This window comes from Sus scrofa, chromosome 5, assembly GCF_000003025.6.
Source record: "Sus scrofa isolate TJ Tabasco breed Duroc chromosome 5, Sscrofa11.1, whole genome shotgun sequence".
NCBI lineage: Eukaryota > Metazoa > Chordata > Mammalia > Artiodactyla > Suidae > Sus > Sus scrofa.
In genome coordinates this window covers 771832-796484 of record NC_010447.5, presented here as the reverse complement: position 1 = coordinate 796484, position 24653 = coordinate 771832, and the positions used below count along the sequence as shown (strand labels likewise).

The following is a 24653-nucleotide window of genomic DNA, read 5'->3' as shown; positions in this document are numbered from 1 at the left end:
GGCCGCGCCTCTCGGCAGGGATCAGAGCCAGGCCACAGGGGTGACCTGCGCCAAAGCTGCAGCAAGGCCCGATCCTCAACCCACCGCGCCACAGCGGGAACTCCCACTCGCTCAGACCAGAGCACGTGCAGGCCGTCTCCGACCTCACGGCTACTGTGCCGCCTCCTTCAAAGGACCCCAGGTGACAGCGGGAGCGGCCACCTTGGCCGCCCACCCAGAGGGAGTTCAGATCAGCTCCCCTGACAACAGGGGACCAGTCGCCCGACGCCAGGGACAGCTCGGGCAGTAGGAGGGGCCGGCTGGGGGGCGAGCATGTGCCCCACGCTCCAGGCCCCGACCGCCAGGACCACCCTGCATCCCAAGGACCCCTAGGGCCCAGGGCCCAGGCTGGCGTCCAAGGTGCCATGAGCAAGGGCCCCTCAGAACAGAGCCCGCAGGCGGGGGGCTGGGGAGGGGTGCGCCCTGGACAAACCTGCTCCCACCGTCCGCCCTGCAGCCGCCACCAGGGCCGCCCACGGAGCAAGCGGAAGGAGCAAAGGGCTGCGGAAGGACGCTGAGCCGCGCACACCGGGGTCACTGCCTAAAGGCTCCAGGTCCTGCCTCCGCCGCTGCCTCATGCAGCCGGGTGACAGAGGGGTGGCAACACTGGGGCACCGCTCAACAGAGCAGCCTCCGCCGCCCTCCTCAGCGCCGACTCACGGGCACCCCCCCAAGAAACACACGCCGCCACTGCCGGGAACGTGGCAGGGCCGTGATGCGGACACGTCCGCAGCAGGCCACGGCTCCTGTAAAGAAGCCGCCTGAAGACCGGCTTTGATTAACGTTGCCGCTGTTCTCACTGGACGTGCCAGGAAAACTGAGCAAGATCAGAACCACTGCTTGGGCCTGAGAGTCTCACCCCACGTGTGTCCTGTGCAATGAAAGGGCGGGAGGGGCCTTCCATGCCCACGGCTCGCTTCCCAGGCCCAGGCGGAGCCCGCGGTGGGGCCACAGGACGCAGAGCTCGCCTGATCACCCCCCGCCCGGGGCAGGCAAGGCCCGGGCCCTGGAGCCCAGTGCCCAGAGGAGCCCTTCCGCCAGCGGTGCTAGAGCAGCCCTGTCCCAAGGCTGGGGGGCCCTCCAAGGCCTGATGCAGCGCCCTGCGCCCCCACTTCCCTGACAGGACAGAAAGAGCCCCCCATCACACAGCCAGCGGGTTCTTTGCTATGCGAGGCGGCCGGAGCTAAGCCACTCTCCCAACAGCTGCCTGGGACAGGGTGACACGTCTCCTTCTGGGCCCGGAACTCGCCAGGGGACCGACGCCCAGGCAGGGGGCACCGCCTGCCCCTCCTCTGCCCCAAGGGCCTCCCAGCAGCGGGCGGAGCTGGCTCCCGGCCCAGCCCCCGGCGCGGGCTTACCTTCCTCGCCGGCCTGCGGCCCCGGCCGAGCACCGTCCTCTTCCAGGCCGCCAGTACCTGACTCCGCGGGCGGGGGCGGGCTGTGCTGCTGGCTCAGCTTGGTGCGCAGCAGGGCAATCTCTTTCTTGAGCAGCTTGGCCCGCTTGCTCCGCGACCCGCTGGACTTCATGGAGCACGTGAGGTCCAGCTTGTCCAGCAGCTCCCGCAGCTGCTCCTCCAGGACCATGTGGGCTCTGTTGGCCGGGTTCAGCAACCTGTCCACTGGGGTCAGAGGACACAGCCGTCAGTCCTCGAAGCCGGGCCACCGCCTCAGACCACCCCGCTGGCACCGCGGGAAGGCGTCCCGGTGCAGGAAGCCGGGAGGGCGCCCTCCCCACACGTGGCCAACCAAGCCTCCTGCCCGGGCCAGCTGCCCGTGCCGAGCTCAGGCATGAGGAAGGAGCTCGGGGCACCAGGGCACCCGCTGGGCACCTGCACGTCACATTTGGTGTCTGAGCACGAGTCTCAGGGCCCAGGCTGTCACGTGGCTTTCTAAAAATTGGGCTGCAAAACCCACACGTGATCCAAGTTTCCAGGCAAATTTACTACAAAACTCCCTAGCGATTTCAACTTCAGCCGAACACCAGTACCTATAAAGCACAGATTACCTTAAATCAGGGAGAAGTGGGTAAAACCAGAAACTGGTCTACGGAACCCAGTGGAGGCAGAAGCGCCAGGCAGACCAGGAGCCCTGCTCCCCCCAGGCCCACCTGCAAGAGCACCGCCCGCCCATAAGAGAAACGCGGGGCTTCGGGGAAGCGAGCAAACCGCCTCCCAGCAAAACCTCGCAGCTACCGCCACCTCCAAAAAGTCCCACCAACAAAACTGTGGCATTTGAGCCCCAGGGAGAAACGTCTGGTTTGCCTGCAGGAGAAGGAGCACGGCAGGCTCCACCGAGAGGCTGACCTGTGCCCCCCGATCAAATGCTGGGGAAGCAATGGCCTGAATTCTCGCCCCTACCTTCACCCACCTGAACGGCACATGGCATGTGGCACCTGCTGAGGTTTCCGGAAGCCCCCACCCCCACCCCACCAAGGTCCCCGCCCCATCGCAGGGAGCTCTAGGCCGGAGCCCAGCTTCCAAGCACCGCAGACTCCGTGGACAGCTGCACGGGTCTGAAGCCCAGGGCGCCTCTCCCGAGGCCGCCTCTGCCAGGTGGGCAAACCCGGAGCCAGAGGGCCCAGGCAGGAGCCCGGGGCCCCTGCGCATGGGTGCTGTCACTTCCAAACAGCCACGGCCTTCCACTGCCACACGACACCACCGTCAGAGGCCCGCCGGGGCCCACGGCCCCAACTCCACTCCACTGTGGGCTGTACCAGGCAAACCACAGGCCACGCAGGCCTCTCAGAGGTGCTGAGTGTCAAACACCCACCACGCGGCAAACGCCAGCCTCAGTGACTCCTGAGTCCTTCAAAGGCGGGAACCGCGGGACCCACCGGGTTAAACGCAGGTTATCAGAGGGCCTTCCACCGCTCCTGCCCTCTTCCCGCCAGGCTCCCAAGAAGCCTCCAGCCGCACACGGGGCCCACGCGCCTCCTCCCGGCCGGGCTGGGCTTACCGTCCTCCCAGGAGAACGGCCGCCGGGGGGCCGCGGCCGGCCGCTCGGGCAGGTGCATCCCCGAGGCCTCCTCGAAGCCCACGCTGTCGGCCTGGCGCCTGGCCTGCCTGAGGACCACGCCGCCCTGGTCGCGCAGGCGCACGGCGGCGCGGTAGAAGACCGTGTCCTTGGCGTTGTACTTCATGCAGTTGTCCACGATGAGGTCGAAGTCCTCCTCCAGCTCCCGCAGCGTCCGGTACCCCTGCGCCTCCAACCGCTTCCGCATCGTGGCAAAGTCCATGGGGTGTTTGATGTGGTCCAGGTAGTCCGGGACCTGATTGCAGGGAGGACACCGCTCGTCCACAGGCCCAACAGGGCCCCGGCGACACGGCAGCGCGAGGGCTCGGAGAGGCGCGCGCAGGGCCTCCCGCCACACCACTGGGAGGGGGCGCTGGGGCCCCGGGACGGGGGCGGAAGGCGGGGCAGGACACCCACCTCCTTCAGGCTCACGGGCTGGGCGAATATCCGGGCGGGGTCCTTCTCCTGCAGCTGGTCCAGCACGGAGCGCAGCAGCACGGTGAGCGGGGTCAGCCGCAGCTCCAGGGCCATCTGCTCCACCTTCACCTGGGGGCCGGCCCTCGTCTCAGTGCCTGGGGACCCTCCCTGCAGCCGCTCACTGCCCACGGCCTGCCCTCGGCCCGGGGCGCCCCTCTCCGGCCCACGCCCGCCAGGAGCTGCACCGACCCCACCAGCAGCCTCTTTCAAGACAGAGGTCAGTGCCAGGCTCGGCCAAGGCAGCTGCACCCAGAGCGACAGCCCCCGCTCGCCACCCACCTGCTCCCGCTTGAGCTTCTCGCGCTTGCGCAGGAGCTCGATGAGCAGGCGCGCGCGCTCCAGGTCGTGCCGCAGCCGCTGCCAGTACTTGAGCTTCTCTTTAGCGGCTTGAATCTCCTCATCATTTTCTCTCTGAGGAGAGGATCGGGGATCAGCCGCGACGCCCGCACACCCCGCAGAGGGACCAGCACAAGCGGCGGTGGGGGCGGGTCCCCACAGGGAAGGGGCTGGAGGGGCCGCCCGCCTGGAGGAAGCAGAGCACGGCGCACACCCCTTCCCGGACCGGGCCACCCCTCTGGGGGCATGCGTGCCCGTCTCCAGGCCCGGCCAGCAGCAGGTGAGGGGCCGGTGGGGCCGACAAGGGAGGGCCGAGGACCAGGGCACAGGGACGAGAGACCCGCGGCCTGAGCAGCACACACTCAGGGCCTCAGCAAAGGCCCGAGACCCGCTCTGCCCCAGCGGGGCCGCCTCGCACCTCCCTTGACCCACCCTCCCCAGCGCCCCCCACCGCCGCCGCCGCCCCCAACTTCCTCCCGTCCCCAGGCTCCGCCCAGGACCTGTGGTTCCAGATGCTCGCCCTCTGCTCCGCGGCTCCAACCCCAGGGGCCCACCCGCCCGCCCAGGCTGAGCCCACCCTGTGCCAGGCTCCTTTCTGGCAGGGGACCGACCACGGCCCCTGGGAGACCCAGCACCTCCCTCACCTCCCCCCAAACCAGTCCCCCAGGACATGCACACCTGCCCCATCCAGGCTCCTGGCTGGTGTGCGGACCCCGGGCCACAGCGCCCTGGACACCTGTCCCGTGTGCTCCCCCCCCCCCACCCCGCTCAGGTGCACAGCTCCCCGTGACCCGCCATGGACGCACACGCCTGCAGCGGCTGACGCTGCCCAGCATCAGAGTCCAGCACATGCTCCACCGACTGTCAAACCCTCTTCTCTCTCTGGCCCCCGGCGCCTCTTGGGCGTCCAGCCCCATGCAGACAGGATTCAAATCGCAGAGCCGCCAGGCGGGACCCCAGCCAGCGCCCTGAGCCCTGGTGCAGGGAGGACTCTGCCCGTACAGCTGGCAGCCTGCGGGCTCTGGGGTCTGAAGGCAGAGACCCGGGTGGGAAATTCCGCAGGGAGGGGCCGGGGCAGGGCCTGGGCTTCCTCTCCGCCAGACCCCACTGCTCTCTCCTGGCTCCGCCAGATTCGGATTCAGATCCCTGGGATTGTTTTTATGTTGTCTGAAATTCTCAGCCTCTAAGCAGGAGTCAACAGCAACGGGGGCTGTGTAAGCGAGGCCGATGTTTGTGTTACGAGGTGGGCTCAGAAAACCCAGTTCCCCAAGAGTACCTGAAAACGCCTCGTCTGTTCGTCTCAACAGACCCTCTGCAAACACGAGCAGAAGGGAGGTTCGGCCTGGTGACCCAAATGGGGAAGGCGGTTCCCCCAAGCCCCAGGACCCCCCTGCTGCGCTGCCCACGAGCCCGCCTCCCTGGGCTGCAGGGCTGCGAGGGCCACGCTCTCCGCCACGACAGCCGGCACACGAGCACCTGCCCAAGACTCACGCCTCTTCGGCATGAAAGGGCCTGACTTTCCGACTCTGTTCTCAGGGGGCCTTCATTTCCTACATGAAACCAATCCTGGAAGGTTCCATGAAGCAGGACAGCAGTGAAGCTACCTCTGGGACCAGGCGGCTCTCTAGCAGGAAGAGGACCTCAGAGGACTCCCTGTGCGATGGGTGAGAGGCCCCACCGCCCGAGGGAGACGGCCAGAACCCCAGGGCCAGGGTCAGGGTCAGGGTCAGGACCAGCCTCACCAGATCAAACCCATGCCAGGGCACAGGGCAGCCACCCAGGACACGACTGAGCGCCTAAGACCCCAGCCCCGGAAGTTGACGCCAGCAGCAGGGCGGCAGGCGAGAGGCTCTGAGCTGACACCGCAGGACGACCGAGCTGTGCTGGAGGCACAGGGCACGCCTCCCCTGTGCCAGAGGGGAGCACAGGTTCGCTGGCAGAAGCGCTCACCCAAGAGCAGGGGGGTGCCTGCCCTGCCCCAAACTAGGTCCAGGTCCCAGGCCAGACCACACAGGCCAGCCCTCGGCTCCCGAGCGAGCCCGCGTACGTGAGGGACAGCAGGCCGCCGGTCACCGTTCACTTCAGGCCCTGGCCACGGGCAGAGGACCTGGGCAAGCCAGCCACCCCCGGTGCCCCGGACCCCAGCCCTGGGGCATCCTGGACATCCCCCGACCCTGCAGTCAGCCCTCCCGGCCCGGCCCGCGGGCACACGCACTGCCCCGGCCCCGAAGGGAGCCACGACCTCCACTCCAGTGGGAGGAGGAGGAGCACGTGCTGCGTCACCAGCAAAGCCCCAGTTGTGACACAAGGTCTGGGACGTGCTCAGGAGGCCAAGCCCACCGGCGAGCACCGGGCTCCCACGCCCCCCGCCCCCCAGGGTCAGCAGCACACCGAGAGCAGTGCGTGCAAAGCAGTCAGCGGCGCCCCTGCACCCACGTCCCGCGAAGCCACAACGCTGGGTCCTGACGAGGGGGCCTGCACAGAGTGGAGAGGCTCGGAGGGACCCGCAGGCTCCAGAGGAGCGTGGCCCGGCACCGTTGCCCTGGGCAGTGGGTCTGCACAGCACAGGACTCCGGCCCTGGGCACCTCTGTCCCCAGGGACACGACGGGCAGGGGTGCAGCCCGTCCTACGCAGGCCCGGAATCTGAACAGTTAGTTTTTCCGTGAGTTTCAAAAAGCATTAGAAAGACGTTAAAAGAGTCCCCATCGTGGTGCAGCAGAAACGAATCTGACCAGGAACCATGAGGCGGCAGGTGCGGTCCCCAGCCTGGCTCAGTGGGTTAAGGATCCGGTGTTGCCATGAGCTGTGGTGTAGGCCACAGACACGGCTCGGATCCCGCATCGCTGTGGCCGCGGTGTAGGCCGGCGGCTGCACCTCCAGTTAGACCCTTACCCTGGGAACCTCCATCTGCCGCGGGAGCGGCCCTTTTTAAAAAAAAAAAAGACGTTAAAACTCCAATTCTTTTTTTTTTTTAAATGTAGTTTTTAAAAGTGTGGTGGTGACTTGACCTACTTGTCAACACAGCGGCGCGGGGAAAGCTGAGACACGGGGCTCCCTAGAGAGACAGCACCGTCCGGGCCGGGCAGGCGTGGAAAGGGACGAGACAGCCGAGCAGCCAGGAGCAGGACAGCGGCCAACTCACACGCCACGGCGACCTCAGGACGGGGACCCGACCCGGACAGAGCTCCGCGGAGGGGCAGGCCCCTGGGCCCAGCCACCCAGCTCGCAGGGCCACCCGCTCTGCCTCAGGACGCCACGCAGCTCTGGCCGGCTCCTCTCTCCGCAGACTCCTCCGGGCATCCGGCCGGAGAGGGAGGCTGAGCCGAGGCCGACCGCGGACGCGGGTCGTCCCCGAGGCTGCGGCCCCAACACAAGCGCGCACACGCGAGCCACTCGAGGGCTTGGGCCGCCTTTCCGGGGGGCTGGGCAACGCCTCCCGGCACCGGCCCTCACCGCACCCCACCCCTGCCCCTGAAGCCACTCCTCCAGAAGCGCTCTACCGCGGCAGCGGGTCCAGGAGCCCAGGGAACCTCGGAGACGCGGGGTCTCGTTCTCACAAGAAACTAAGTCCGCTGGTGCTCGGGGCCCTGCCTGGCACGGCGCTCGGACCCCAGCGCCCCCACCCACCCCCGGGGGGCGCGTGGCAGAGGCCTCCCGGGACCCGCCACCCCGCCGCCCCCCCGCCCGCCCGTCGAGAAGCAGAGGCCCGGGGCGGCGGCGGGTACCTGCGGCGGGCTCCTGCGGGACGGCAGGCTGGACTGCAGCCTGCGCAGCAGCGGGGCGCCGTTCCGGGAGAGCCGCTTCAGCAGCCAGTAGCTGTGCGCGCGCTCGACGAACTGCTTCTTCCGCGGGATGGCCACCTGGTTCGCGATCCTGTTTAACCTAGAAGACGGGACACTCAGAGGTCACGGCGAAGCAGGACATCGACGCGCCCTCGTCGTGGACACCAGACGCGACGGCATCCCTTTCAGCCACGGGAGCCCCTCCGCGCGTCCCGGCCACGGCCTGCTCGCCGCTACCACCCGCCTCCCGTTCCTGCGGAAACAGGCCTCGGCCACCTTTGATCCGCCGCCGTGCCTGGACGGACATCTCATCGCGAAAGACACTGGCAGAGCCCTGGGGGTCTGTGCAGCCGGGCCCCCTGCACAACCTTCACTCTCACCGGGCCGGGGGCGCCCGGGCACGGGTCCTACGTGGTCGGCCCCTCAAAGGGCAAAAGAGAGGGACGGGACGACGGGAGGGAGCAGCAGCGGGGCTCAGCTACTCCGCCCGGGCACCTCTGAGGCCCCGCCCAACGACACCCTCGCAGGGACCACGAAATGGGAAGGCTTCGTAAACAGGCTCCCAAGGGGGGAAACGGCCAGGGAGCTCCCAGCCCGTCATCACCCCTCCTGCCTCGCGGAGACCACAGGCGCCGTCGCAAACCAAACCTCCGCAGGACCACGAGGCCTCCTCCCTGTGCACCAGACATTAGCGCTTCAGGACAGAAACTAAGGAATTTTCAGAACTTTCTTTTTTCTTTCTTTTTTTTTTTTTTTTTTTTTTTTTTGTCTTTTTAGGGCCGTACCCGCGGCATGTGGAGGTTTCCCAGCCTACGGGTCAAATCGGAGCTGTAGCCGCCGGCCTACACCAGAGCCACAGCAACTTGGGATCCAACCCACGTCTGCGACCTACACCACAGCTCATGGCAATGCTGGACTCTTAACCCACTGAGCAAGGCCGGGATCGAACCTGCATCTTTGTGGATGCTAGTTGGGTTCTTAACCCACTGAGCCACAATGGGAACTCCCAAGAGCAAACCCAAAGGCTAAATCCCAGGGACGCGCCCTAAGGCCCTCAGCTCTGCCACGTCCAGGCCCCTGACGGTCCTTCTCTTCAAAGCAGCAGCTGCCACCTCGGTGCCAAGGGACACCGCACAGGGCTGCCCTCCTGGGGTGACCTGGCAGGACGGGGCTCGAGTGTCAGCGCAGCAAGGGGACCCATTAGGGGCTTTCTGAAGAGGCCATGGCGCATCCAGCCCCCAAGGCACCAAGAGCTTCCCAGGCAGAAGGAATCGGGAGTCCAAGCAAGGACACCCCCAGGGCTGGAGCAGAGATGGGACAGACGCCCGCCAGCAGCGCCCAGTGCGTCCCTGGAGCTCAGTGGATCTCTAGACACGCAGACGTGTGCTGAGGCACACACAGGCTCGGCTATCTGAGGCCAAGTGAGGCCATGCAGATAAAAGCATCTGACGGCCAGGAAGGTGCTATCAGGCAGCACGCTTGTAAGAAAGACCAGGAAGCACGTGAAACCAGCCCCCTCGTCTCCAGAGGCAGGACTCCTGAGCCAGCAGCGGCCCCCAGACCTGAGCCACAGGCTCTCAGCAAGCACCACATTCCAGCCACGGGTCTGCGCAGGAGTCGCGAAGAGGAGGGCGGGGCTGAGCACCCGCTGCACCCCTACGGACGCCCTGCACCCACTGGCCCATCTCAATGACCAACTCACGGCCCGCGGAGAGCAGAGATGCACCAAACCCCCACGGAAATGCGAGCAACACCCCCCCCACCAAGGGACGGGGTCCGGCTCCTTCCACGGTTCACGTCCAGAGGGGAAAGGCTCCGAGGACCTCGGGGGGGGGGGGGGGGCATGCAGGACCAGTGACAGCGAAGGCACAGCCAAGCGCGTGGCCAGCGGCGCAGAAGGCAAAACCACAGCAGGCACGGCCCTGCCCCGCAGGCCCAGGGCAGCCTCGAGCGGGTCTGCCCGACAGCAAGCACCCTTAGGTTACGCGCCTCGTCTACGCAACTTCCTGGCCCGGCTTCCGCCTCGGCGTGTTACCCGGCTCGTTATTTGGACAGAGCACCTTGAGAGGGGTCGGCCGTCCGGTGTCCTCAGGCCCTTCTGAGCACATCTCGTAAACCAGGTGCCTCCAAAGCACAGCCCGGCTCCGGGGGGGCCTGGGGCCAGGCCTCCGAGAGGCCCCAGGAGGAGAGGCCCAGGCCTCGGGGTGGCGGCTCAGGCCCGCGTCACATCCGCAGACACCAGAAGGAAGCGGCGGGCATCCCGAGCGGCAGCACCCCGGCCCCGAAAGTTCGAAGAGGTGTGTCCGCCCAGCATGGCTCTTCTGCTCTGTTCCCCTGTCACCACTCCCTGAGCCAGAGGAAGCCCAACCCTCACAGACCAGTGAGAGGGACACACCGACAGGTGGGGGCATGGTGGCTGGCCAGCTGTCACCTGGGAGGGGACACAGACATGCCTGCCACGCCACCCAGAGCCCAGACTCACTTCCACTTCCACGCGTGCACACTGTCAGTGTTCCAGAGCTCCCGCCTCTCCCTACGTGACCCTGGAATCAAAAGCGCTGGATTCAAATCCAAAATGAGGAAGGCACGACACTGCTTTTTAAAGGTAGTTTGCTCGGTGACAACCAAAACGCAACACAGGGAGTTCCTGTTGTGCCGCAGCAGAAACGAATCCGACTAGGAACACGGGGTTGTAGGTTCGATCCCTGGCCTTGCTCAGTGGGTTAAGGATCCAGCGTTGCCGTAAGCTGTGGTGTAGGCTGGTGGCTACGGCTCCAATTGGACCCCTAGCCTGGGAACTTCCACATGCCGCCAGTGCAGCCCCAAGAGGAAAAAAAAAAGACAAAGTGCAACTCAGAAGGAGAGGCTGACTGGAAACGTGCCGCAGAGGTTAGGAGAAGACAGGGGGATGGCAGGGGCGCCCTGGACAGCGCGGAGGGGCTTCGGTCTCCTCACCACGGTGGCAACAGCAGCCAGTCAGGCCCCAGACTGCTACCCGGCTTCACCCTGCGAACACTTGGGATGTTTAAGCGATTCAGAGGCAGCACCAGACACCTGAAACTTACAGCGTCCCACTCAATGACATCTCGGCAAAGCTGGGGGAAGAGGCAAAGGAGCAAGACATCATGCGGAGAAGATCCCTCCAGGCTCTGGGGTTAAAGAACCCGGTTAAAGAACTGTATCCATGAGGACGCGGGTCCGATCCCCGGCCTCGCTCACTGGGTTAAGGATCTGGCATTCCTGTGAGCTGTGGTGGAGGCCGGCAGCTGCAGCTCTGATTCGACCCCTAGCCTGGGACCCTCCATATGCCGTGGGTGTGGCCCTAAAAAGACAAAAAAAAAAAAAGAAAAAGAAAAAAGAAATCACGAAAGTGGAAATAAGAACAGACAAAAAATCTCCACAAAACCAGAACTGTTTTTGGAAGACTGTAAAGAAACAAATGGAACAGAAATCAATTAAAAGCGAGTATCCTGAAATGAGATACCAAAAAACTTGCAAAACAAACAAACAAACAAAAAAAAAAACCTGTAACTTATCAGATCTGACTTGCAAAGAAAGAAGAAAATCTAAGTACATTCATACAATTATTCCAGAAACTGACTTAACCCTTCAAAAAGTTCCTCCCACCCCTGAGGAAAACAGAAGGCAAGCTTTCAGAAGAGGGGCGGGCTGGCCTGACCGGACGCCGGGGCGCCGGGGCACCGGGGCACCGGGGCACCGGGGCGGGAGGCGAGGAGGCCAAGCGTGGACACGGCGGCCCGGGTCTGCCCAGGAAATCCACCCGCAGACGGAGCAGGAGCAGCTCGGGGTCCAAGGCGGACAGAGAGCAGCACAGGTGCAGGCGGACGGGGATGGAGCCGCGGAGGAGGAACTACCTGCGGGCGACAGCGGCCAATGTCCGAGATGCCCGCCCCGTGACCGGCCACGGGGAGCCACGCGAAGGACAGCCTGCTGGACGCCTGGCCCTGGCCAGCTGGGCTGAGGGGACGTGGTCTGAGCCAAGGCCAAGGGGGCTGCCAGACGGGCGGGGGTTGTTCTAAAGCCTTCAGAAGAAGAGCTAAAGGCCCGCGGGAACAAAGGATCACATCAGACAGGACAAGCAGAAGCCTTAAAATAAATAAAAACACGCGTTACAAAAGCAGGCAACCGCGCAGCGCCGGCCAGGCAGCCCGGGGCTGGGCTGCTGGGAAGAAGACAGGACAAGTGAGGGATGAAGAGCCGCCCCAAGGCGCCCCCTCGCAGGCGCCCCTCCAAGGACCTAAGGAAACTTACGAGGTGCCACATCCACCTAAAAACACCTGCAGCTACACGAGAGCCAAAAATGCGAATCGGAAAAGAACAGCTATTTCGAAGACTGAAGGCCTTACGGAGAAAACCACAAACTCCCATTAAAGTGTTCAAGAAGCACCGAGGTGGGCCGGGCTCCTGCTCCAGCGACGCGGCGGCGGGTGGCTGCGGGCCTCTGAGGGAGCCCAGAGCCCCGGGGAGGGGTCCTCAGATCTGAGCCAGGACACTCGCCGTCCAACTGCATCCTGCGAGGCACCGCCAACGCGCGGCACCTTTTCCAGGCCCCTCACCCGCCATCTCCACGGACACGTGGTTCCTGGTGAAGTGACAGGACTGGGACCTGCCTCAAAATGACCAAAGGGAAGGGGCAGGGGAGGGAGACGGCCAGGCGCTGCTGAGGCCGGGCACGGCACGGACTCACACATTTCAAAGGATTCTCCAGAGACAGTGGCGTGCGAAGACGGGCTGAGCAAAGACGTGCGACAGCACGACCGAGCCGCAAGGACAAGGCTGGCCAGGATGCGCCAGCACCCCAACATGCCTGCTCTGCCCAGGCCAGTGATGCCAAGCGGGCCAGAGAGAAGCGGGCGGCGGCGGCAGCCCGTGTTCGGGCGACGCCTAGGTCCTGTTCTGCCCACAGGGAGAAACCCAGGAACACGGGCCGGGGAGGAACCCACCCCGGGGCGGGGGGGGAGCGCACATCACATTTCTGTTAATTTGCTGCCCTTGATAACACACAAATGTCCCAGATCCGACTGCAGCGGCTGGGCGCAGCTAGCTGTGGAGGCGAGGGTTCAAAGCCCAGCCCAGCACAGGGGATTAAAGGATCTGGCGGTGCTGCAGCTGTGGCACAGGTGGCAGCTGGGGCTCAAATTCAGTCCTGGCCTGAGAACTTGGACATGCAGCAGATGCAGCCATTAAAGAACAAAAAAAAGAGAAACAAATTTTAAAACACACAAACGTCTATAGAGTTCCCGTTGTGGCTAAGTGGTAACTAAGTGGTAACGCAGGACGCATGAGGACGCAGGTTCGATCCCTGGCCTCGCTCAGTGGGTTAAGGATCTGGCATTGCTGTGGCTGTGGTGTAGGCTGGCAGCTGCAGACCCAATTCGACCCCTAGCCTGGGCACCTCCATGTGCCGTGCGTATGGCCCTAAAAAGACGTAAAAAAAAAAGAAAAGGTAAATGTCTAGTATTTTGTTTCTAAGCTCTGTATATAAATCATGAAAACAGGAAAAAAAAATTTAAAGAAGCAGCCCCACCCACCACGTGCAGACACGGCGGCACACCCAGCATCACTTCTGGGGAGCTGCATCCTGCGTCTGCCCCTTCTCTCCTCAACTGTCCACTCTTTTTTGGGGGGGGGGGCGCCCTCAACGTGCGGAAGTTCCCAGGCCAGTGATCAAGTGTGCACCACGGCAGTGACAACACCGGATCCTCGACCGACTGAGCCAGCAGGGAACTCCAACTGCTGGGTTTGGACAATGGCCGTGCTCACTCTCAGAACAGCTCAGACGGGGGCGAGGGGGACAACATGACACATGAGGGAAGGGAAGCCACCCTCCAGGCCCCGAAAGCCAGAATCAGCCTCGGGAGGGCAGTGGTTCTCACCACACAGGTTCCCGGGGACCTGACCCAGCACAACGCGGGTCAGGACCAGCCACCCCTCCTCCAGGCTCCAGCCCCTCAGACAACGGCCAGAAGCCCCAAGGCTGGGGGTGAGGGTCCACAAGGAACCCCACCAGGTGCCAGACACCCTGCAGCACCCACCCCAGTGCCCGGGCCACGACAGCGGGTGGGGGAGAGAAGGACCCTAGCGGACCCGAACACCAGAGGGACGAAGGCCGGGCAGGAGAGGGACATGCCACTGGGCTACAAGCAGGGGAGCCGCCACCTCCAGGGGCCTCCCAGACCTGGGATCCGACGCCACAAAGATCAAAGGCAGCAATCACCCAGTGGAGGCACCGGCGGCACCTCAGCCACCAAGGAGCAGGGACGCTCGGTTCCAGGCACCCTCCGCAGACAAACGCGGGACGAGGCCTGCTCTGCGGCAGGGGGAGGCGTGGGACGCCCAGATCAAAGGAGGCTGAGAAGCACTGTCCGGACTGCAGGAGGGCTGCAGCGGAGGCTGCCCCGGGCCCCGAGGCGCCGGGAACCATCCCCAGAGGTCAAAGAGGTTAGAGGTCAGCCAGAGAGGACTCTGCATAAAGAGGGTGTGCCAAGGTCCAGAAAGGAGCGGGGTGAGACCGAGGTGCCAGCCCACGGCTGCCAGGATGAGTGAAGATGCGCGGTGAACTTTCACCCCGTCTCTGCCAAAGCAAAGCAGATGCAGAGAAGCCGCGACCTTGGCAGGCTCTCCCGCGGCTGCGCCTGCCCTGGGCGCCTGGGCGGGAGCCCTGAGCACGGCAGGCCCACAGTGCTGCCTGCAAAGCACTGACCGTGCCCCGCAAAGACCAAGCCTGAAGGCATCAGAGGTGCAGAGCTCTGCAGGCCCCCAGACCGCCCCTGAAGCCGCCAGACTCTTCTCCTGTGCTGTTCTCATTCTCCGATCAAAACAAATCTACTCGCCAGAGGTGCCACCTCCCACCTCCCAGAGGCCCACGAGGGCGGGCTCACCCAGGGAGACACCCAGCCCCTCAGGGACGCTGAAGTCACAGCAATTAAACAGCACTGAGCAGGTGCGGCTTCCGCCAGGCCCACCCCGAACGCGGGCGCGGCCAGAGGGAGCTGGGGAGGGTGGGCAGCAGGGCCCGACCCTCCAGACGCCCAGCGCCTCCCGGTCTGACCTGACAGCCAGGGTCGCGGTGCTCCCTCTCCCAGGACCCGGGAGGGCGGGCAGCACCCACGGGGGCAGATGCCCCCCAACGGGTGCAGAGGGCGGGGCCGGCTGCACCTGCGGGAGCCGACAGAACTTTCCTGAGGATGCTCAGGTTAACCGCCAGAGACACGGAGGAAGACACGCAGACCTCGGGTCCAATCTCCTCGCCGTCGCGTCCAGGGAACGCCAAGCTTCCGCCCAGATCTGGGGCCCCAGCTGCACCCCAAGGAGCAGAGACGGGACCCGCCCCTCCAACCTCACCCGTAACTCAAGCAGCAGCTCCTCAGGCAGCAGCTCCTCAGGCAGCGTCCAGGCTCAGGAACTCATGTGAGACCAAGTGGCCAGCAGGACAGGCCGTGCTCCCCGACGCGGAGGGACCCCCAACAGACAGGGCAACACCTGACACAGAGCGACTGGCAGGCCCAGCACACAGCAGAAACTCGACTAAATCAGCTCCTCGGGGAACCAGGAGGCTCCACCCCGAGTCCCTCCGCCGGCCTGACCCCCAACACTGCCCCCATAAAGCAGGAGAGGACCCAACGGGAAAAGCGGCCACTCCGAAGGCAACGCCGCCACCACCGCCACAGACAACAGGCCTGCCCACAGCGCGAGTCCCCAGTTGGGGGCCAGGCCCGGGAACTGCCACGACTTAGTTCCAGAGCCTATTACCCAAGAGATGAAAAGCAATCCTTTAACTTAAAAATGCGGGAAATGGAGTTCCCGTCGTGGTTCAGTGGTTAACAATCCGACTAGGAGCCATGAGGTTGGGGGTTCGATCCCCGGCCTCGCTCAGCGGGTCGAGGATCTGCCATTGCTGTGAGCTGTGGTGTAGGTCACAGACGCGGCTCGGATCCCGCATTGCTGCGGCTCTGGCGTAGGCCGGCGGCAACAGCTCCAATTAGACCCCTAGCCTGGGAACCTCCGCATGCCGCGTATGCAGCCCTAAAAAAGATAAAAGACAAAAAAAAAATAAATAAATAAACAAAAAGATAAAAGACAAAAAAATAATTTTAAAAAAACACCGAAAAGTAGGAGTTCCCTTGTGGTGCAGCGAGTCGGGGATCCGGTGCTGTCACGGCAGCGGCTCGGGTAGTTCCATCCCGGCCCTGGGGAAACTCCCACACTCCGAGGGTGCAGCCCGAAAAGAAAAAGTCAGACTACAAAGTGAAAACATCACACCCGTCCTCCCCTCTTGTCCAGAACAAAGCGCGACCTTCCACCCCGCTGGTCTCGGTTTCCCTCTCACCCGAGTCCTCAGCTGCTCGGCCACTCACGCCACACAGCATCACAAGCCCTGCCAGGCACCCCGCTCTCGGAGCCCCCTGCGAGGGAAAGAGGCCCCTCCTCTCCTGTCCCCCACGCCCGGCCCCGCAGCAAAGCAGGTCACCAAGGCCGGGCTTTACCCCACCGCCAGGGATCCGGGGTCTCCGGCCTGAGAAGTGGCCACCAGACCCGCTGCCCCTCCTGTCCCAGCTACGGGGGGGGGGGGGTCCCGACACCCGGTCACCAACAGGCCGAGGGGGGAGGCAGGGTCACGGAGGGGGTTGAAGTGGCCTGAAACGGGGTCCACACTGCGCTCGAAACCTGCAGCCAGGATCATGCCCCCGGCGAGCTTCCGCCTTGACGCCGACCTGGAGGCTCGGTGTGCAGCCGAGCCGGGGAAGGAAGGACAGGAGGGACACGGCCCCGCTCCGCCGCCAGCCACTGGGGCCGCACAGAGCCCTTCGCCAGCGGCTGTCGCCGCCCGTGCCCACGGGCCCCTCCCCAAACGCCGTCGGCGCCGCAGGGCACCCGGGCCTGGGCGCAGCCTTGGCAGCGCCCGAGCTCCCGGCCTTCGAGCCCTGGGAGCAGATCCAAACCCGAGCGACGGACTCGCAGAAGCCCTGGTTCTGCGGGACATGCTCTCCGGAGACGCGGCACCGGCAGCGCTTTCAAGGCGCTTGGACCGGACTGACCGGCCCCGTCGTGAGTCTGAGCTGCTCCACAAAGAGCCCGAGGCCGACGTGGGGAAACCGGCCAGGCCGCCACCGGCCACACACAGCGAGGACCCGACCCCCTGGGGCTGAAAGCCGGACCCCACGGGGCGGCCCCCTCGCCGGACGACCTGACGGCACAGCCCGCGGGAGGCCTGCTCCCGGGACGGACGCCCAACTGGAACCGCGCTACCACTTCCCCGAAGCTCAGGCCGGGGTTCGAGTCTCCCCCAGACCTCTGGGCACTTCAGGCTCTGGCGGGAAAGCGTCCATCACTTGCCTCGTGTCCCGAGCCACAGCATAGACGGGAGGAAACAAAAAGGACACGTCAGGGAGGTCCCATCACGGCTCAGCCGAAACGAACCCAGCCAAGATCCATGAGGACGCAGGTTCGATCCCTGGCCTCTCTCGGGGATTAAGGATCCCGCGTTGCCACGAGCTGTGGTGTAGGTCGCGGACGCGGCTCAGCTCCTGCACAGCTGTGGCTGCGGCGGTGGCCGGCAGCTGCAGCTCCGATTCGAGCCCTAGCCTAGCCTAAGAACCTCCGTATGCCACGGGTGTGGCCCTAGAAAGGTTTTTTTTTTTTAAAGGAGAAAGAAGGAACAAGTAAGTGGCAAGGGGACAATCAGAGGAGGAGACAAGCCCAGGGTGGGGACGGCCCTAGACTCCGTGCAGGGGTGAGGGGGCCCCTCGGGGTCCTGACCCCACCAGCACAGACCACTCCAGGCCCCGTCCGGACCGCCAGGGAAATGCCAGGGAACGAACCAGGAAAGCAGAGGCTGCCCCCACCAGGAAGGGGGCCAGCACCCCGCCCCACGCGGCCCTCGCAGCCCCACGCGGCTCTCTGCCCTGGTGTTGGCCTTCCTCGGCCACCCTGCTCAACTTTTCCACAAGTGATTTTAAAAATCCCACAAGAAGGGAGTTCCCATGGTGGCGCAGTGGAAATGAACCTGACTAGGAACCATGAAGTTGTGGGTTCGATCCCTGGCCTCGCTCAGTGGGTTAAGGATCCGGCATTGCCGTGAGCTGTGGTGTAGTTCGCAGACGCGGCTTGGATACCGCGTTGCCGTGGCTGTGGCGTAGGCCGGCGGCTGCAGCTCTGATCCGACCCCTGGCCTGGGAACCTCCACATGCCGCGGGTGCGGCCCTAAAAAGCAAAAAAAAAAAACAAAAAACCCACAAGATTCCTAAGATCGGTTTCAGCGATGCCCAGGTGGAAGCTCCCCGGCCCGAGAAGGAACCCGCGCCTCTGCAGGCACCTGACCTGGTACAGTGACAACAATGGATCGTTCGCCCACGAGCCCAGAGGGGGGGCTCCCCGAGATGCCCGCACTGCAGCGAGGGGGAGGGCGAGGAACAGCACTTCGTCCTGCCCGGTGGCGACCCTCGGGGGTGCCACGGGCCCCAGGTGCAGCCACCCAGGCCGCCACAACGGCCAGGGCACCCCGCGGCCGGAGCGGGCACCGAGGACACCACCGCCCTGCTGGTCTCACAGACCCGAGTCGCCGGCAACGTCCGCGTTCCCGGGGAGCAGCGACTCGGCGCAGCTGCGCAGGGGGGCCGTCACCCCGCGTGGGCCTCAGCGCGCCCGGCCTCGGGCCGCAGAGCCCGCCGCGCTTCCCTCTGCGGGGGGCCGCGGGGCACTTACCTCTGCGGGGGGATGCAGGGCGCGCACACGGGCGGCAGGGCGGCGCAGGGCTCCCGCGGTGCCTTCTTGGCCTTTTTGGCCTTCTTCCTGACCTTGGACGTGGCCCTGACCGTCTTGAGCGAGCCCTCCTTCCGGCAGACGCCGTTTCTCATCTCCGGGTCCCCGTAAATGTTCAGAGGCCTCCGGGTGCAGCCCGGGGGCGTGTGCACGTCACAGTAGGCGGTCTTCCTGACGGAGAAGGTGGCGGCGCCGCCCGCCAGCTCCTTCACGGGCTCCATCTTCATGTAGAGGCCGGCCTTCTGGGCGCAGGTCACGTGGAAGGCGGTGTAGCAGTTGGCCTTGTGGCACTGGATGCAGGCGCCCACGCCCTTCTGCTTGCAGAGGTAGCAGGTCAGCTTCCAGCGGGCGGGCGGGATGTTCCGCACGCCGTCGATGGGCTCAATGAAGACCGTGTTGGCAAAGCCGACCTCCGGGATCCACAGGGCGCACACCACGTGGCCCCAGCGGTCATCGTCCGTCTTCTTGAAGGCGCCCCCCTTGTTGGGGCAGAGCACGCAGTCGGCGGGCCGGGCGCGGGCCTGCAGGCAGTGGCGGCAGAGCCAGCGGCCCTCGGGGATGTAGGGCACGCCGTAGCACTCCTGGTGCACGGCCAGGTTGCACATGTCGCAGAAGAGGATGGCGTTGCTGTTCTGGCACTCGCCGTCCATGCACACGCAGCACACGGCGTCCTCGTCGATCAGGCACTGCTGCTCCCCCTGCTTCTGCTTCTCGCAGTGCGAGGCCTTCTCGAAGCGGTCCATCAGGAACTCGAACACGCTCTGCGACACGGCCGCCACGCAGTCGGCCTTGCGCTTCTCGTTGACCAGCTCCAGCCAGGCGTAGTCCTCCTCGTCCATGTCGTACTCCACCTCGTTGTCCAGCTCCTCCGCCGACTTCTCCACGAACTTGTAGTACACGGGCGGCCGCCGGGGCGCCGACGGCGGGCTGTACTCCACCACGCGCACCTTGGGCTCGGGCAGCGCGCTGGCCGAGGCGGGCACGCCGTGGGCGCTGGGCAGGGCCTCGCTTTTCTTCTTGACGCGGTTGTTCTTGTGGCGCTTGGTCCGCGAGCCCACGGGCGGCCGCTCGCTGTTCTCCTTGTTGCTGTTGCACTCGCTCATCTCCTGGGCGGTGGCGTCGTCCTCCAGCACGATCTCCAGGGGGTCGAAGATACTGATGCGGTGCAGGCGCCCCTCCATCTCGATCTCCACCATCCTCTGCGCCTGCGCGTAGGTCAGGGTCTCGCGCGCGGGGGAGGGCTTCGTGCTGCTCGGGGAGGAAGGGGGCCTCGCTGCGGCGCGATGACCTCGGCCTTTCCTCCTCATTTGGTACCGACTCCCTGAAAGAGACCAGGCACACGTTACCTCGGCGCGGAGGATGCGGGGGCGGCGCAGACTCCCGCGCTATCAAACGAACCCCCCGCTCACCGGTCCCTGAGGTTTCCAAAATCACTCATCCCACCAGGCCACCCTCCCCGGGGACTCCAGGGACCAGAGCGGGTGGGCGGAGGCGTGGCCCTGCAGAGGCTCCCGCGCCCACGGGTCCTTCCAAGACGGTCTCGGGTCCTTCCAGGACAGTCTCGTTTCCAGCGCTCGCCGGCCACCCTCTTAGGTCACCCAGCCAAGCACAACATCCCTCCCGAGCAGGGCTGCCGGAGAAAGCCCAGCCCAGAGCTGGACTCCAGGGGCAGGAGGCTGTGAGCACCAGGCCGGCCCGTGAGGGGCTCTGGTCCCCGGCGCCCCCCGCCCTGCTACAGCCCAGGAGAGCACCCTGGAGCCCAGGGCGCTGACCCCGGCAGTACCCCTGCCGGGAGTAACCCATCCTCCCAGGAACACGTTCCCCCCACACCTACGCGGAGGCACAAGGCGACCGGCCACCAGGACCCAAGAGGGAAGCCTTGCACTGGCCTGGGGGCAGGCTTCACCCCTGGGAGGCCCCCAGCCAGCCTCTACGGGGACTCAGGAGTGGCCGCACCGAGACCCCTGCACACCTGCCACCCCCACCACCCCGTGCCACACAGACTCAGGCACCTGAGATCTTGGCCATGGACTTGGCCGCGGACATTTACAGGAATTTACTCTCCTCGGACGTCTGCCATCTGTCACTGACCAAGCCTACGTTCCGTCTCCCTTGGAGGGAGACTCCTGACTCTGGACCACTGCCTACCAAGCAGAGTGGCACCTTAGACCAGGTGACAAGGACTCTCCACCCTCCAAACAACCACACCTGACTGACAGGAGGCAAAATGATGTTTAAGAGAGGAACTGACAAACATTTCAAGGTGGAGCCCAAGGCCCACGGCTGCCTGTGGGCCCGGGTGGCTGTCAGTCTCTGGGAAGAGCCAGCCAAGGTTCGCGCTGTTAAACCCCAAAGGAAATCCCAGCAGACGGACCCAAAGTGCGCTTGGAAGACGAGAACTTTCAGGCTGCGGTTTCCTTTTTCTTTCCTCGAGCAGAAACCTGTTTCACGTTAGACTAGCCGCCGCCCCCCCGCAAGGAGAAGCATGGAAAACACCGCAGTTGATCGGCCAGACCCTAACTCACCTGCACCCCAGCCCTGGACCCTGGGGAGCGGTCAGCCAAGCCACCACCAAGCTGGCCCTGCCAGCCCTTGTGAGGGAGATGGGCGAGGCCCAGCTGTCAGCCCCAGAGCCTGCACCCAGGGGATCCCCGGGCGCCCGGGCCCAGTTCAGGGGTCTTTACTGGGGCAGAGCAGATGCAACAGTTGGCTACTCACCAAGTTAAAAGCCAACATGTAGTTTTCTTCTCGACAACAGAGTACCAAGTGGCTCTAAGCACAACCAGCCCTTCAAAACCCCCGCTCTCCCGAAGGGCACGGCAGCTCTTTATCTGGCCACTTGGTCCAAGAGGAATAGCCCTCAAAGGCCACACAGCTCCTCATCTGACAGGGTCCCTGCCCCCGACCCGTCCTTCCCCTGCACCCACCAGCTCTGCTCTCGGCCCCGCTCCTGCCAGACCTGGGCTTCTGGACGGGACACGCATTCCCACCAGCAGACCGGCCTCTCCTTAAACGCTTCTGGAAAAGCCAGGAGGCCACAAGAGGGGCAGAGGGGCCGGGCGCCCGCGGGCCAGCTCCGCGGAGCCCACGCCAGCGCCGATGCTGCCTGGCCTCGGCCAAGCCCCTCCAGCTCTCCCGGGCCCGCAGGCGAGCAGGTGCCGGGCAGGAGCAGCCGCCCGCCCACCCGGCGGCGACGGAGCGGGCTCCGACTTCCGTCCTGCAGCGCGAGCGGCCCCGCGAACGACACTCCGCCGAGTTACTTCTTCAAAAGAGCCCGGAGGCCGCCGGGCGCCCGGCCACCGCGGCGGGGGCGGGGGCGGGGGCGGAGGCCGCCCGGCCCGCGCCCGCGAACACGGCGCTTCCTGCCCCGGCTCGGCCCCCCGAGCGCGCCCGTTACATAAGGCGCCCCTCGGCCGGCGGACCCCGGCCCCGGCCCTCCCTTCTCGCCGCCCGCCGCCCCGCCGCCCGGCCGCCGCCGCCGCCGCGCGGCCCCCGGCCTCCCCGCCGCCGCCGCCCCGGCCCCGCGGCCTCCCTCGCCCCTCCGCCCGCCGCCCGCGGACAATGCGCCGCCGCCGCCGCCGCCAAACATGGCGGCGCCCGCCGCCGAGAGGCCGGGGCCCGCGGGGCGAGGCGGCGGCGGGGCGGCTCGGCCCGCCCGGCGCACTCACCTTCGGGGCCGCGGCCGCGGGAGCCGGGCGGCGGGCGCGGGGGCCGGCGCGGCCGAGGCGGCGCTAATGGCGCCCGCGGCTCCTCCGCCAACGGCCGCGCAGGCCCGGCCCGCCGCCGCTCTGGGCGCGGGCTCCTGTCGGCGGCGGCCCGGCCCGGCTCTCGGCGCGGCGGCCGCGGGCTCGCGGGCAGGCGGCTCGCGCGGGCGGCGGGGCCGGACGGAGGCCCGGCGCGGGGGCCCGGCCGGCGGGCGGCGGCGGCGGCGGCGGCGGCGGCAGCGACGGCGGTGGCGGCGGCGGCGGCGGCGGCGGCGGCGGCGGGGCGCGGAGCTGCTCGGACGCCCGGGCCGGCTCGCTCGCTCGCTCGCTCCCCAGCGAAGCAAACAATGCGGCGAGCGCTCCGCCCGGCGCGCTGCGTGCGAGACGCGCCCCGCCCGCCGCCGCCATGACGCGCCGCCGCCGCCGCCGGGGGGAGGGGAGCCGAGGGCGCGAGGGCCCTGAGCGCCGGCGCCGCGCGGACGCCGGGCGGGGGCCGGGCGGGGGTCCTCCGAGGGGGCGGGCGAGGACGGGGGTCCGACCCGAGGATTGGGGGGCCTTCCAAGGGGGGGACCCGACGCGAGGGCTGGGGGGTCTTCCAAGGGGGGGACCCGACGCGAGGGCTGGGGGGTCTTCCAAGGGGGGGGACCCGACGCGAGGGCTGGGGGGTCTTCCAAGGGGGGGACCCGACGCGAGGGCTGGGGGGTCTTCCGGGGGGGGCCCGACGCGAGGGCTGGGGGTCTTCCAAGGGGGGGGACCCGACGCGAGGGCTGGGGGGTCTTCCAAGGGGGGACCCGACGCGAGGGCTAGGGGTCCGGGGGGGGGGCGGGGCGGGGACCGGGACCCAAGACAAGGCCTAGGGGGGCGCCGGGCCGGGAGGGGCGCCTGACACGAAGTTCTGGAGGCTCCTCTGAGAGGACGCAGGGAGGGGGAGAAGCTCCTGATGGGAGGCTGGGGGTTCCCTGGGGGGCAGGGGATTCAAGGAAGGGGGCATCGGGGAGAGGGGCCTGAGGGGATGAAGAGGTGGGACGCCAGACCTGGAATAGTGGGGCTTTGGGTGGGACCGGCCCAGTTGAGTGTTGAGGGCACCGGGAGTGCCAGGCTGGGTGGAATAGGGACCCATGAGCACCTGGCGGAGGAGACAGGGTTTGGGGGAGTCTGCATGTGCAGAGGGAGGGGGGCCGGCGGGGGGCGCGGCAGCTGGCCCTGCCCTGTCTCAGGTGTAGCAGGCCTGGGCCCAGGCAGCCTCCGTACCTGAGCCCCTCTCTGGGGTCCAGGTGAAGCCGAGAGGCCCCTGGGCGCTGGCGTGCAGAGGCCTGAGCTTAGCCTCCCACTGGCTGCTTCCACTTTGAACTTGGCTCAAACTCCAAAATACAGTGCTTTTGTGGCATTTGTCACCCCAAGATTAAGTCCCAAAATGTTTTGGGAGGAGGGAGAGGCCTAGAGGGTTCCTTGGTTTCCCTGAGGATTTGAGGTTAGTGCAGTGGCCCCAACGAGCCAAGGAGTGGCAGGTGGCCCCCAGCCTGCAGCTGGGGGCGGGGGGGGGGGGGCACGCAGGTTTCTTCTGAGCTGGAAAGACCTTTCCCTGCAGGGCACCTCCACTGCTTAGGGTCTCCTCCAGATGCCTTATGCAGAACGGGCGGCCCTTCCAGCCAAGTGTCCCAAGTGGGGCCTGTCACTGACCAGTGCTTGTGCCCCACTGCACACGGCATACAGGTCGAAAGCGAAGGCTGGGAGGGTGGGTTAGGACAGCAGCCAGTGTCACCTAGTGGTCAAGTTCCTGTGCCAGGTCCAGCCTGCATACACATCCTCAGGCCGAGGCGAGGCAGGGCCACCGCTGGGCCTGACCACATCTGCGCCAGACGAGCAGTTGCATGTGCGTCCTCTGCTCTTCCAGGCGTCTGTCGTCCAGGCCCAAGGGCAGCAGTGGAGGACTGCGCCCTTCTCCTCCCCAGGCCCGTCAGATGCAAGCCAGCAGGCCGGAGGCAGCCTCGAGAAGGAAGAGAGACAGGAGAGTGACTCCAGCAGGGGTGACACCCGGGAGGAATGGCCTGGAACTCCAAGGCCAGAGGGACTAGCTCCAAACCTTCAGAGGAAGGGCCTTTTTGGTTTTTTGCCCGTGTTTTACGGCTGTACCTGCGGCATATGGAAGTTCATAGGCTAGGGGTCAAATTGGAGCTACAGCTGCGCGGCCTCCACCACAGCCACAGCAGCCCAGGATCTGAGCTAGGTCTGCGACCTACACCAGAGCTCACGGCAACACTGGATCCTTAACCCACTGAGTGAGGCCAGGGATCGAACCCACATCCTCATGGATACTAGTCGGATTCTTAACCTGCTGCACCAGACGGGAACTCCTGGAAAGATCTTCTTGAATCAGACTGAACCTGACTGTCAGTTGGCAAAGGAGCGAAATTGTCAGCATTCTGAGAACTGAACCTCGAATTCCACACACAGTGAACAGCAAATACAAGTGTCTTCACCCCTGTAAATACTCAAGCTTTACCACATGCTAGATCTCTC

General features: G+C 65.8%; 1 protein-coding gene across 6 annotated transcripts in view; it reads right to left on the bottom strand.

The window, feature by feature from the left end:
• BRD1 (bromodomain containing 1) overlaps positions 1–22178 on the bottom strand; it is a 33710-nt gene extending 11532 nt beyond the window's left edge. Inside the window, exons 1-7 of one of the 6 annotated variants that reach the window (XR_002343840.1) lie at positions 21389–21791; positions 18373–19750; positions 7591–7747; positions 3808–3939; positions 3469–3597; positions 2995–3307; positions 1398–1658 (exon numbers count right to left, since the gene is read on the bottom strand). Coding sequence is in view for 5 of the 6 variants with exons in the window: in XM_021091357.1 (XP_020947016.1) it covers positions 1398–1658; positions 2995–3307; positions 3469–3597; positions 3808–3939; positions 7591–7747; positions 18373–19750; positions 21389–21413 (2395 nt within the window). In the remaining variant the exon portion in view is untranslated. Of the gene's footprint in view, positions 1–1397; positions 1659–2994; positions 3308–3468; positions 3598–3807; positions 3940–7590; positions 7748–18372; positions 21801–22097 lie in introns of those variants that run through there. The other 5 variants (XM_021091354.1, XM_021091357.1, XM_021091353.1 and 2 more) reach the window with 5 other exon arrangements.